This window comes from Rhineura floridana, chromosome 6 (genome assembly GCF_030035675.1).
Source record: "Rhineura floridana isolate rRhiFlo1 chromosome 6, rRhiFlo1.hap2, whole genome shotgun sequence".
NCBI classification, from domain to species: Eukaryota; Metazoa; Chordata; class Lepidosauria; order Squamata; family Rhineuridae; genus Rhineura; species Rhineura floridana.
This window is the reverse complement of record NC_084485.1, coordinates 65,895,755-65,910,018: the sequence shown is the minus strand read 5'-3', so window position 1 is coordinate 65,910,018 and position 14,264 is coordinate 65,895,755. Positions and strand designations below refer to the sequence as shown.

The 14,264-nt window shown below is 43.8% G+C and overlaps 1 protein-coding gene across 2 annotated transcripts in view; it reads left to right on the top strand.

Annotated features, from left to right (window-relative positions):
* Positions 1–13,563, top strand: part of MFSD4A (major facilitator superfamily domain containing 4A) — a 54,439-nt gene extending 40,876 nt beyond the window's left edge. For both annotated transcript variants that reach the window (XM_061632148.1, XM_061632147.1), the window contains exons 7-10: positions 6,662–6,809; positions 7,465–7,535; positions 9,195–9,315; positions 11,640–13,563. In XM_061632148.1, the coding sequence (XP_061488132.1) occupies positions 6,662–6,809; positions 7,465–7,535; positions 9,195–9,315; positions 11,640–11,701 (402 nt within the window). In that variant the 3' untranslated portion in view covers positions 11,702–13,563. The remainder of the gene's footprint in view (positions 1–6,661; positions 6,810–7,464; positions 7,536–9,194; positions 9,316–11,639) is intronic.
* The last annotated feature ends 701 nt before the right edge of the window (positions 13,564–14,264 follow it).

Sequence of the window (14,264 nt, the reverse complement as noted above, 5' to 3'; positions counted from 1 at the left end):
TTAATATAGGAACATCACATTTCCCCCCCTTAAACAACAGCAGAGTATTATTCCTGTTCCAGGATTTATACGTCGCGTTAACAAATAAAAGTCTCTATGGGGAAAATGTCTTTCTTTGTTCCTCTGTCTGGTCACGTCACTGCAGTCCCAGCCACTTGCCTGGAAAGTCCATCGGCCAGTACATTGTCCTTGCCTTTTATGAACTGGAAGTCCACTTGATAGTCCTGTAGGGCCCAGGACCACCTCTGCAGCATAGTGTTATGGTTTTTCATAGTCTGCAACCATAACAAGGCCCGATGATCCGTAGTCACTGTGAATCTTCATCCCCACATGTATGGGCACAACTTGTTCAGTCCCCACACGACCGCTAGGCACTCCTTCTGGACCGACGAATAGTTTTTCTCCCTCGGCGTCAGCTTGCGACTCAGGTACGCCACTGGATGTTTGGTGCCTTCTCTCTCCTGCAGCAAGACGACTCCCAGCGCCAGGTCCGACGCATCTGTAGCCATGATGAATGGTTTCTCATAGTCTGGTGCTATTAATATGGGTCCTTGGCACAAGGCTTGCTTCAGTAGATCAAAAGCCTTCTGACATTCATCCGTCCATACCACACGCTCAGAACACTTCTTCTTTGTTAATTCATACAAGGGGGTTGCTATTTCCCCAAAATTTCTCACAAACTTCCTATAAAATCCAGCCACACCCAGAAATGCCCTTACTTGTTTTTTGGTTAAGGGGATCGGCCACGCTTGTATTGCCTCCACCTTGCTCCATAAGGGGGTGATTTTCCCACTCCCCACCTTATGTCCTAAATAGATTACTTCCTTTAGTCCAAACTGGCATTTCTTAGCTTTTATTGTGAGGCCTGCTTTTCTTAAGGCCTCCAATACTGTTGTCAGGTGTTGGACATGCTCAGGCACCGACTTGCTAAAAATGGCCACGTCATCGATATAGGCCACTGCAAAATCTGACATGCCTCGCAACACAGTATTGATTAGCCTCTGAAATGAACTTGGTGAGTTCCTTAGTCCCATGGGTAAGGTCACAAACTCATATAACCCATCTGGTGTACTGAGGGCAGTTTTGGCTCTGGATTGCTCGTCTAGTTCCATTTGCCAAAATCCTTTACAGAGATCTAGTGTAGAGATAATTGTTGCTGCCCCCAATAACTCTAACATTGCGTCTACCCTAGGCATAGGATACGCATCTGGGACAGTAATTTTATTGATTAGCCGATAATCAATGCAAAACCTTGTTGTTCCATCTTTTTTCGGAACCAGGACAATACTTGAGGCCCAGGGACTGATGGATTCCCTGATCACTCCTAATTCCAGCATATCTTCCACCTCCTTTTTGATCTCATTCAAAACTTTCCCATTCACACGGTACGGAACAGATCTGATTGGGGCATGATCTCCAGTATCAATGGAATGTATAACTATACTGGTTCGGCCAGGTTTGTTGCTAAAGAGATTCCTATAGGTTTCCAAAACTCTCAGAATCTCCTCTTTTACTTCCTCCTTCACCTCCTCTGACCATTCCACTTGATCTACCCCTCCTTTGTCTTTGCTTTCCTGTACCAAATCTGGAAGTTCAGGCCCACTTCCCTCAGGGAATAAGGTAACTTGCAACACCTGTGCATCCCTGGTATGGTAAGGCTTCAACTTATTTACATGAACCACTTTGCTTTTGTTTAATTGGTCTGTGGTAATTACATACGTCACTGTGTCAAGCCTTTCTCTGATGGTATATGGTCCTTCCCAGTTAGCCTGTAATTTGTCATGTTTCCTGGGTATGAACGCCATAACCATATCTCCCACATCATACACACGTTCCCTGGCTGTTCTGTCATACCAGTAACGTTGCTTCTCCTGTGCTTGACTCAAATTCTTTTCCACCACCTCCATCATTGATGTTAATTTATTGCGGAATTCCAATACAAAATCTACTACAGATGTTTTGTACTCTTCCAGGGTTCCTTCCCATGAATTTTTTAATAGTTCCAAAGGTCCCCTCACTTTTCTAGTGAACATGAGTTCAAAGGGTGAGAAGCCTGTTGACTCCTGAGGGACTTCTCTGTATGCAAACAAGAAGCATCCCAACCGTTCATCCCAGTCTTGTGGGTGATCTTGAACATAGCTTCTGATCATGCCCTTCAAAATGCCATTGAATCTCTCTGTTAACCCATTAGTGGCGGGATGGTAAGTAGTGGTCTTTAGATGTTTTAGACCACAACATTTCCACATACATTGCATCACTTCTCCCATGAATACACTGCCTTGATCCGTCAGCACTTCATGAGGGAAACCCAGCCTCATAAAGATTTTTAATAAAGCCTCTGCCACTACAGGGGCTTCCACGGATCTTAGTGCTTCTGCGTCTGGGTACCTGGTGGCAAAATCCACCACCACCAATAGATATTTCTTGCCATGCCTTGTGGGTTTGGAAAAAGGGCCCACCAAATCTATTCCCACTCTATAAAAGGGTTGTCCAATTATAGGAAGGGGCTTTAAGGGTGCCTTAGTCTTTACTCCACTTTTTCCCACCTTTTGGCATATTCCACAAGATAGACAATGTTGTTTTACATCTTTGGAGATGTTTGGCCAATAATAGTGTGCAGCCAATCTCCTCTTCGTCTTTTTTATTCCCATATGTCCTGCACATGGGACATCGTGGGCTACCTCTAGCAATCTGGTTCTGTATTTGCTAGGTACTATTAATTGCTTCACTGGTTCACATTCATCCTTTCTCTCAGCAGGCATCCACAGTCTATATAAAATCCCATTCTCACACACAACTTGATTCCTCAGTTTGTCAGTGAAAGGAATCTGTTGGGTCAGAGCTTGTTCCTTTATCTGCTTCAAACTTATATCTTTTTGCAGCTCTTCCCTGAATTGATCTGCCTCATCATTATCAGAGACCACTTGATACAGTTTGTCTCCTTCAGCAGGCCTGCTAGTGGTTGCTATGGTGACCTGAGGCTGGTTAACAGATTCCACCCTGTTTGTTTCAGCCCCCCTTAATATGGCTTCTTTTTCTCTGCCAATTTGCTGTCTGGTCACTACATAGATCTTTCCTTGGGCGCCCATTACATCCCTTCCCAGTATTACTGGTTCTTGTTGCTGGGCATTAATGCCTACTTTATATCGGCCCTCTCGGCCTCTCCAAGTCATATCCACCAGGGCCACAGGCAAACTTTCTGGTTGACCCCTCACTCCTTGGATAGTCACAGTTTCCTGAGGTAATATTACCTCAGATTTTATTAAATCTGGCCTCAGTAATGTCTGAGCGGCACCAGTATCAAGCAATGCCCAATAATTTGCCCCTTGTACACTTACTTCCTCTCTCAGACTTGAATCAAGGTCTGTTACTTCTGTCCAGTTTATCTGGCAGAACTGAACCTTTTTCGCTGTTTCTAAAGCCTTGGGCTCTGTTTTCACTGCCCTTGTCTGAGCAGGATTACTAATGGGGTTGGCAACCTCACATTGAAAACGTAGGTGCCCCTGTCTACCACATTTGTAGCATAATTTCTCCTCACTTTTAGGGTACACAGATCCACTCTGGGGTGTCCTGTGCCCTTCAGATTTTACTGGAGGACTCACTCGCTGTGGTACCACATCCCTTCTGCCAGCATTATATGGTCTGGGTTTAAAATCTCTTGATGTTTTTCCCACCCAGCCAGTTCTGTTGGAGGCGAAGTGATCCGCCATCTCTGCGGCCTCCTGCACCGATGTAGGGGAACGGTCTTTGACCAGGAGCCTTATTTCTGGTGGTAACTGATGGTATAATTGATCCAATATCATGAGGTTTTTCACCTCCTCCACAGACTGAGCTTTTGCACTTGTCAGCCATTTCCCAAATATGTCCATCAGTTTTGCCCCCAGCTCCACGAAAGACCTCCCTGTCTGTATCTGGCAGTTTCTGAAAAGCTTTCTAAAATGATCAGGCCCCAGTCTGAATCTTTTAAACACTGCGTCTTTGAATTCAGCATAGGTGACGGGCCTGTCTGAGGGGAAATATTGGTATACCTCAGCCAATTCCCTTTTAATCAGGTTTGATAAATACTGCATGTATTTATCTTCAGGTAGCCCCCACAACTGAGCTGCTTTTTCAAAGGTGCTGAGGTAAATTTGAGGATCTTGACCAGGCTCATAGACAGCAAAGTCCTTTGGAGTAATTTTTATTTTTGCTCCATCTCTGTCCTTTCTTGTTTCATCAGAATGAAACTTCTCTCTTTCCAATTTTAATCTTTCCCCTTGTATCTCCGCATCCACTCTCATTCTCTCAGTCTCCATCCTCAATCTCTCAGCTTCCAACTCTCTCTGTTTGTCTTTTCTCAGCCTCCATCCTCAACCTCTCAGCTTCCAACTCTCTCTGTTTTTCCTTCTCTGCACCTTCCATCCTCAATCTCTCAGTTTCCATCTTCAACTTCTCTCTCAAGTACTCTATATAAGCGGGATTGCTTAAATATCCTTCTGGGGTCTCTTCCCTGACCGGTTGTTTTTGCTGGGCAGTAGCAAATCCTATAAGTGCTACCCTCAATTCATCTACCCCTTTACCCTCGTGAGGTAAATTGAATGTTATGCACTTCTCCACCAGCTCCTCTCTTTTCATTTTTATGTATTCAGCCATGGTGTTTGAGTTCACTCACTCTTTGCCACACACTCTTTGCCAGTCACTCTCACAAGTAATCTTGTTTTGTTATTTCTGTTTGCCACACAACTATTAGGGATTGTCTAGTATTCGTATCTCACTGCTACAGCCAACACCTGTGACGTAGTCTCCTTTGTCACCACGTGTCTTTGGGACTCTCTTTGGTTCGTATCTGGATTCTCTGTTGTTCGTATCCCACCGCTACTGCCACCATGTGTGAGGCGTCCTTCCCTGGCTCTCCCTGTCAGGTTCCTACCTGCTCGTGGTTACTGCCTGTCTCTAGGCACCACCAGGGACTCCACCAGTCTGGACCGCTCTCTCTTATGGTTTCTCTCCCCGCTCTAGCACAGATCTCAACAGATCCCCCTGCTAGGCAACCACCAGTAACGTCCCAATACTAGTATTCCCAGAGACTCTGAATACTGGTATTGTTATTCTCTTCACCGCTGCTACCATTTGTTACAGTTCCCCTTCAGCCTTGGTCATTACCTTACCCTCCCTTCTGGTCTGTGAAACCCCAGCCAAGGATCAGGCCTTTAGTAAACCAAATTAAGTATTTATTACAGATAAAGCTAACAAGATTAACAAGATTTCTTCTTAAGGCACATAAGCATATGGTTTTACTCAATACTAATCCGAACTCCATCTCCCTCCTGGTAAACAACTCTCTAAACCCCACCAAGCAACCCACTCAGTTCTCTTCTCCCCCCAGATTCCACTCTCACTCCTCCCTTTATACATTCAGCCATTTTAAACACTCAGCCAATCATCTAGCATTCTACTGCCCATTCACTCCCCCTCTTTCACTCCACTTACCATGTATCTTCTAAACAACCAACACTTACCATATATACATTAATATAGGAACATCACACAGACCTACTAATATAGTACTATGGCTGCATTCTAATTTCTGTGTCCCAATTGGCTGGATTGCCCACATGACAACAAGAGGGGGTGGAACTTATTAAACTGCTAGGGCTAACACTAGTGAACACTCCCCCAAGAAACCCTCTTGGGTGTTGAGCTCAGCAGAGGGGGCCCTTTTGGTAGTTCCTCCAACCTCAGAAGTTTGGGGGGGGTGGCCTGGGAGAGGGCCTTATCTGCGGCAGCCCCTAAGCTGGGAAACTCCCTCCCCACAGAGATGAATCCGGCAACATCATTGTACAACTTTAGATCAATGCTGAAGACATACCTTTTTACCCGGGCCTTTGATACCTGAGATGTACAGTATATGATATGTTTAGGACTCGCTCTGTTTTCTGTTCCATTGTTTAGGTTGTTTTTAACTATTTTTATGATGTGTTTGAATTGCTTGTAACCCACCCTGGGACCTTTGGATGAAGGGTGGGTAAATGATAACGATCATGACAAGGATAGTGAAATGCTCATGTTTCACTTGGTTCTTCTGCCTGGAGATGGATGGGAGATTTCTTTCACCCTTCCCACAATTCACCCAAGAGATTCCACCAATTCCTTTTAGATTTTTTAAATTTATTTGTGAAAATACTTGCATGTCTCAATTTCATGAAAAATGCCAAAGGGCTTACAACAATATATGCGACCTGTTGAAAAGCCGAGAACCTATTAGTGAGACAAGTCTCCTTTCTGCTCCAGCTGTGATGTTTGCTGGGGAAATCTGATACGCTTAGCTGGGCTCTGTGGCTGTGCCTATATAATTAAGGAGAATTTTCAACATGTTGCACCATAGCATCAAGTTTTCATGCCCAGAATGGCTCAGATCAGCCACCTTCCACTAGAGCTCTTGTATCTCAGACACAATGTTGTTGTTTTTCTGAAGCAGTTTGTGTGTTCAGCTGTGCATCATCAGGAGATGGGATACTGAATGATGCTCACACGTGTGAATCCATCTAGAGGCTAGGTTCACATGGTCACCTTTTCAGTCTTTTTTTTTTTTAGAGGGGAGGGAAGTCTTACTCAGCCTTTTTAGCCAAGCCCAGAACTTTTCCCCCCTTCTGTTTATTCCTTTCTTTTTATGTCATTGCAGGTTGGAGTGCTTATAACGTTCTTCTTGCTGCTGATCTTTTCCTACAGTGTTGTCTTTTTATTTGTGGGGACTGCCTCCCTGGGCCTGTTCCTCAGCAGCACTTTTCCCAGTGTCCTCGCCTACACTGAGGACATCCTCCAGTACAAAGGTAAATCAAATCTCTTAATTGTTCTTTCCTACTACCAAAAATATATAGCTTGAACGGCCACAATAAAAGCAAAGACCTTTAAATGAAAGGCATATGTGTAAATTCCAAGACAAGTTCATTCCTGGTTTGTTTTTTAGTTTTGTTATGTGCTATAAACAGACAATTCTGCATATTTATTCAGAAGCAAGTTCCACTGCAGGGATAGCTTGCCGATGTGGCTGGACTACAACTCCCACCAATCCTGACCGTTGGCCGTGCTGCCTGGGGCTGATGGGAGTTGTATCCAGAGGGTAGCAGGTTGGCAACCTTTATTCTACTGCATTGAATGGAGCTTATCCCAGGTAAGTGAGTCAAGATTGCTGCTTTAAACACTTACCATAAAAAAGCAACATGCTTCTGCCTTACCTGTTTGCATTAGGAAAGTCTCAGTCCTTTCCTTCAGCATAGTATTTGAACGACCGCAGACTTCTGCCACTTATATTTGGATGTCCTCTTCTGTTTCATTGCTTATCACATCCCCAAGGGAAAATCTTTCTGATATGAAGGAAGCCATGTACCATGCTCTTAAAGATGGGATTTGTACATCTTGCTGCATCTGTACTGTTTTCCTTACCAGCTTCTGGGAAAATGGTAATTTGTGCCACTTTTATTTCAGGCTGTGCCACTACTGTGTTGGTGACAGGAGCAGGTATTGGAGAGATGGTTCTACAGTTACTGGTAGGCTCGGTAAGTGCACAGAATCCTCCACCACCCTGTTATAGTTCATGAATGACACACTGTCTGCCAACACTTAAAAGACTGCAGGAAATAAAGCCAAAAGAGGACAGAAAGTTGGACCATCTGCTCAGTATTGTCTACCATACAGGGAAGAACCTGCTTGCAGGTTTCCCATAGGAATCTGGTTGGCCAACGTGGCTGGTGGACAGGAATGATGGGAGCTGGAGTGCAGAACATTTGGATAACCAGGTTCCCCATCCCTGGTCTACACTACCAGCAGTTAAACATGACTCTTTCCCAGCCATATCTAGAGATACCAACAATTGTTCCTGCGGCCTTCTGTGTGCAAAGTGCGTGTCCTACCACTGAGCTACAGCCGCTTCACAGCAAGTGTGGGGGACCTTGGGTCCTCCAGAAGTTGCTGAACTACAACTCTCATCAGTCCCACCAACCATGGCCTATGGCCCAGGATGATGGGAGTTGTAGTTCAGCAATATCTGGAGAGCCAAAGGTTCCCCACACCTGTTCATAGTATAATTGACTGTCACTATCAAAATGCTCATGCAAGAAGGGATTTGTCATATATGGAAACACTGATAAATACTGGAGGTTTTAGAAAACCAGGCTTGTTCTGGATCTGGATCAAGGCAAACACCAGTTCAATTGATCCGTTTATAGCATAGTGTTAAAAAAAATAAAAAAGGAAGTTACCTTATCCAGGGCAGAGAATCCATCCTTCTAGCCTTGCAGTGGCTACTCTGACTAGCAGCAGCTCTCCAGGATCTCAGGAAGAGTTCTACTCTTACCATCTACTACTGCCCTTTTAACTTGAGATGCCAGGGATTGAACCTGTGGGTCTTCTGTATACAAGGTGTATGCCCTGACCTGGTGGTGGCCTCAGATGGCAGAATGTTGCAACCTGCAGCTATTGTATTGTTGTCAATCCTGCACCATAGTCTTTTTGGGTGATATTTGAAGCATTTCTCTGCTTTAGAGAACACACTTGTCCAGCTTCTCCATCTTGCTTCCTTTTTAGACTTTTGAGAGAGCCAGTGTGGTGTAGTGATTGCGTGTTCAAATCCCTGGTGAACCTTTGGGGCAGTCTCTCTCGCAGTCTAACCTACTTTGCAAGGTGGTTGTGAAGATAAAACTGAGGAGGGGGGAGAGAGATCAGTGTATATTGCCTTGAGTTCCTAGGAGGACAGCAGGATACAAATGTGATAAACCTCAGGGTAACTCATGCAAATTTCTCGTCAGGGAGCCCTCCTCATCCAGTGTTCCCAGTTGGAAAGTGGAAACATTTCTGTTTTTAATGGGTTTATGGGGGAAAGTGGCCTTAAGGCACCCTTGCAATTGAAAGCTGAGCAGTCCATTTCTTGAGCTGGCACTCTGCTTCCCCGCTCCTCCCTGAATACTTTCCTGGCAGGTAGAAACCCCAGGGAAACAGATGGCATTTGCTGCTTTCCCTGAAGGTCAGACAATCTGGCTGAAAGAGCTCACTCATGGGAAATGACTCCTCTATAACCCCCATCAACGTTGCTGGCACACTTTGACGTGATTCCTCTGGCTTCCAGACATATTCAAGGCAATGTATTGCTCTCATTAGTTGTTAAGGCTGTCCTGAAGGCATACAGGACTTAAAACTCAGTGGTTTTTCTTTTGTGACAGATCATTCATGATCAGAGCAGTTACAGTTTCCTGGTCTGTGGAACCATCTTTGGAGCCTTGGCCTTTACTTTCTACATCTTCCTTCTATTTTTCCACCGGATGCACCCTCAGTCCCAATCAGGTAAGAACTGCCAGCCCATTATTTTCCCCCTCCCTGGCTCCTTCCACGCTTCTAAAAAGAACGGAAGAGGGGTGTATATGTTCGTGCAAAGCAAGCAAGGGATAGAGCATGGAGCAGAAAATGCAAGGAAGTGTTTACTTTACAGCTGCTTCCTGTCCACTCTTCCTGCTCGGCCTGCCCCACAATGCTCTAGCTGACACACGCCAGTTTACTTTCTTTACTCTTGGAAGAAGAGGCTAGGAGAAAATGAAGCATTTTATTCATATATATATATATGTATATATATATATATGAATATATATATATGAATATATATATATGTATATATATATATATGAATATATATATGTGTGTGTGTGTGTATCAGGGAAGTGAGGGTGGAGGGAAATATAAAAGGTGCTCAAGTCTAAAGACACTAAAACCATAAACAAGCAAACATTAGCTGGCTTTCTTTGCTAAACTGAGAAGAGACTTCAACTGCTTTTTAAAGCAGGGAGTAGCCAACATGGTGCCCTCCAGGTGTTGTTGGGACTCCAACTCCCCTTGGCCCCAGCCAGCATGGGCAACAATCTGGGATGATGGGAGGCATAGTTCCAACACCATCTGGACTGCAGACTAGCCACTCTGCTCTCAAATCATTAGTGGTGAAGCTACCAGCTACACCACTTCAGTTAAAGGATGGATGGGGGAAATTGTTTACTCCATTGCTGGAATGGATATCCCTGTCCAATACTGTACTCAGGTTGTGTGCGATATAAGCCATGAAGCACAGAGCCAGTGTGGTGTAGTGGTAAGGGTGCTTTACTCAGACCTGGGAGACCAGGGTTCAAATCCCCATTTAGCCATGAAACTCACTGGGTGGATGATCTTGGGCCAGACACTAACTCTCAGCCCAACCTACCTGACAGAGATGCTAATATGGAGCTCCCAGAGCTTGGAAAAGTTACTTTTTAAAACTACAACTCCCATCAGCCCCAGCCAGCATGGCCACTGGATTGGGCTAATGGGAGTTGTAGTTCAAAAAAGTAACTTTTCCAAGCTCTGGGAGCTCCTTAGAGGAAAGGTGGGATATAAATACATCAATAAATAAGTGTGGTTTGTTTTAACCATGCTGTGCATAAGTTGCAGGCTGGTGTGCACAACTCAAGAGTGTTCCCTTTTTACTCCTCTCTTAGTCAAATGGAAAAGCATGCCACCGAGCAGTCAGTCAAATGTTTTTATTACAGCCAGCTACCAAATGATAAAACACACAATCACCGCCTCAATACAACCAGTAATTCAAAAATGACAAGCTAAGAACGAACAGTCCTAGCAGATCTAAGAAACAGTTGGCATAGTGTTATGTCCGTACCAGCACTTGTAGTGTGAAGAGAAACAAGCAAACCATGATTTGAAAACCAAGGCTTCTTTCTCCCAAAACAAATCACAAGGACTGTTTCAGGTGTAATAGGAAGTCAGCTGTCCCATGGTCTCCCCCCCCCCACTGATTAAGCGAGGAGCAAAGTAGGCACACTCTGAGCTCTATGCAGAAGTTTGTGTACTACATGGTTAAACAAATCATATTTGAGCTTCGTATTGCATCCACACAAATGGCTACGGTCAACATGAGCATCTTACTACTGGATATTGACCATTATTTTTCCAGATACATGAACAGGTATGATTAACTACTGTCTTGCTTTGAGTTATGCCGAGAATATATGGCGTAAGTCACCACCATGTGCATGCGCATATTGAAGCAATTTTTACTGTCTTGTCAGATGGTGGCAAACACTTCTCCCATTACAAGCAGAAGTATCTCACGGAGTCAGGCAGAGCTGTTATGCCAGCTTCCTGGTAGGTGGGTCGCTGTTGCTTGCCAGGTGAGAGAGGCAAGGCAGTGGGGTGGTCAGCATGGTGCAAATGCACTGGTAGACGCACTGGATTGGCTCCACCTGTATGTGTACCCCTTCTTCCTGCCAGTAAGCAACAGCAACGCACCTGCCTGGAAGTTAGCATAGTGGTTTCACCCCACCCAGCAAGCTGCTTCTGGTTACGAAGCAATTGTAGACAAGACTCAAAACCACTCAATGCAGTATCCATGATACTGCCCTGCATGGTTCTATTTCCCAGAGTAAACCAGTAAAAGTGAAATAGAAATACACATTTCAAAATAGGAAGGCAATACACTTCAAGAAGAGCACAATGAACTCTAGTGCTGTTGCATATGTGTACTGGATGGTGTTTGGAGAGGAAGACGGCATGTAGCGTTCTAATGTAAAAGTCAAAACTCATCCATTGCCTGTTTGTTTTTAACGGCTGCTGAAAGGAATCTTGTTTTGCAGATATGGATCTGTCACCTGACAAGCCACCACCAACAGAGGAACCTGGACTTTATCAGAGCTAAAGGAAGCAGTCAGTTCATATTCAAATCAAGCACACAGTCACTCCAACCAAAAGAAAGTTTTGCTCTTACCGCCTGGTTTAAAGCTACCTGAATTTTCTATAATCAGACTTGCTGATTGCAACTTGTTCACATCAACCAATTGTTGATCATTGCCAGCGAAGATTTGCTGCAGCAAGAACTAAGACAAACAGGAATACTAGAAGGGCTGAAATCTTGATATATGAATGTTTAACTCCTCTGGTAAACTCCCCTATCCATTCAGGAGCACAGGTGGTAAAAGTTTATTCCTGTTGCTTTAGCACCTTGGGGTGGAGGGAGGTTGCCTAATGTTTATTCACTGCAAACCAAGAGGCAGCTGTAGATACTCCTAATTTAGCAAGCTGCAAAATGTTTGCTAAAGCATAATAAACTCTACACCCTGTGAAGTGCTGCAGCCATCCAGAATTTTTTGAAAAATATTGCATTGCCCAGGTTGAAGTAGTCATGTCTTGTGTGTCCCCAGATGGGATTTCACTGTGTTCGCATTGTGGGAAGGCCTAGGCAGTGGCAAAGGTGTAGCACAACTGATGATGGGTTAAGCTCAGTTAACTTTTTACAGTTAGCCCAGTAGAAGGAATAGGAGAGATATAGGCTACTCTCGTTTGGTGGAACAGCTTAACCCCTAAAGTATGAAAATTCTGAAGTACAAGAAGCCAAACATCAAGTCTCTTCCATATGTGCAATATAATGAGGTGCCTTCCAGGAGCAGAACTTGAGAGGTACTGAACATCAAGACAGCCATTTTCATGACTGTCATAAAGAGAAGGTATTGGGATAGTTTAAGACTTAGCTGTAGCAGACTTGAGCTGGCTTTGTCACAAATTCTGTCCCACAGATAGATATACGTGTGCGTGTGTGTATATATATATGTAAAGGAATGTTTAATGTGATTGCTAATGTCGCATGAACTCGTGAAGTAACTAAGATGGGACCCAGCAACTTCTCTCACTCAAGCAGAGCTATTTTCCCCTAGAGGCTTGTTGCACTACTCATTTCAAAATTGTACACTATACTGAATTTTTCTGTTGTCATTTGACTTCAGTTGCTATGTTGCATGGGTATGCACCCTCATCTTTGATTTCCATGTTGTCGAATCCTTAAAATATATCCTCCTTGATTAGAGTTTGTATCTTCTTGTATAAAAGTTTGTATATCCATTAGCCTGGGTAAAAGGTGGCTCTGCCTTTCCCAGTAGACTACCTACACCTACTGCTCACTGGGATCCTTAGACAAGCAAACAAAACCAGGTATATTGTAATCTGATTAAGCCAAACACTAAGGTTTCCCACGTGCGCCTGAGCAACCATGTATCTTAACAGTTAAGAATTACAAGGATAAGCAAGTTCAAGCCTTGAATGTGCATGCTGGTTTCCAGCAAGCCATAGTTTACCAGGCTTGGATGAAACAGCAAAATATTGTTTCTCAAACCAGTGGTGGAAGCTTTTCATCTCATTCCACTTGCACATGCAGATTTATGAGCCAATGTTTATACCTGCTTGTTCTCATTTCAAACTATGCTTTGCTGTTTTATCTGAGCGCAGCCAAGTTTAAAGCACTTAGGTTACACCTTATGCTTCAGCAAGCAATGAATTAGAATATAAATATTTAACAGTATAGACACTTCACTTTTCATGGAACAGAGAAACACTGTTATGCCCTGTAACTGGCAGCCTTTGTTCATGAGTTGAAGGTTTATTGTCCCTTTCAAATTTAGAGAAAGATAAAACAAGCTTAATTTCACAATTGCTGTACTAAATAGCTGTAGATTCTGTAATGGAGAAGGCATATGAATTACATGACTAGAGGTTTTCAGTCTTGAAAAAGAGTGTTTTTTATGTTTATTTTCTAATTGTTATAGCAATTAACTAACACGTAAGCTTAACTAGGAAACTGGAACCTTGATTTAACTTCCCTTCAGCTGGTTTCGCTATGCTACCAAGGCAAGAGACAAGAAGGCAAAAAGTGGTGTCTGACTGTTTCAAGACTTTAAAGCATTGGTCCCCTAAGAAAAATGTGGTGGGGGGGTATTGCCTAGCTTCAAGGAGCAAGATGTCTTGGGTTAGTACTGAAAGTCTCCCTAGGGGTAAGAACACACTCACTGTTCTGCTGGTTCCAGTGCATCTCCACCTCTCTCTACTGAAAAAGGGGACACATGATGCTAGTCAAACCCTGTCCGTTTTTACTGTAAAACCTGGTGGGAGTAGCTTGAGTGCATTTTTTAAAATTCAGCTTCAAGGAGATTTTGCAACTGATCAGAGATCAACCTGTTTCCCCCTCCACGTGTTCCCATGTGTAGCTTTGCGCTGACGACTAGTGTGTTCACAGGCTACATTTACTTCTCCAAACTGATTTTGTTGCTCGTGTTCTATCCACAAAAGAGTTCCAGATACTTTCGTTTTGCTTCTTGCTGTTCAGAGTAGCAGGTTCAAGGTCTCCGTTTCTTCCAAAGCAAGATTCTCAAATTTTATCATGATGGTACAGAACTATTTTAGCTTATAATGCTACAGCTGTGGCTTAGAAATTC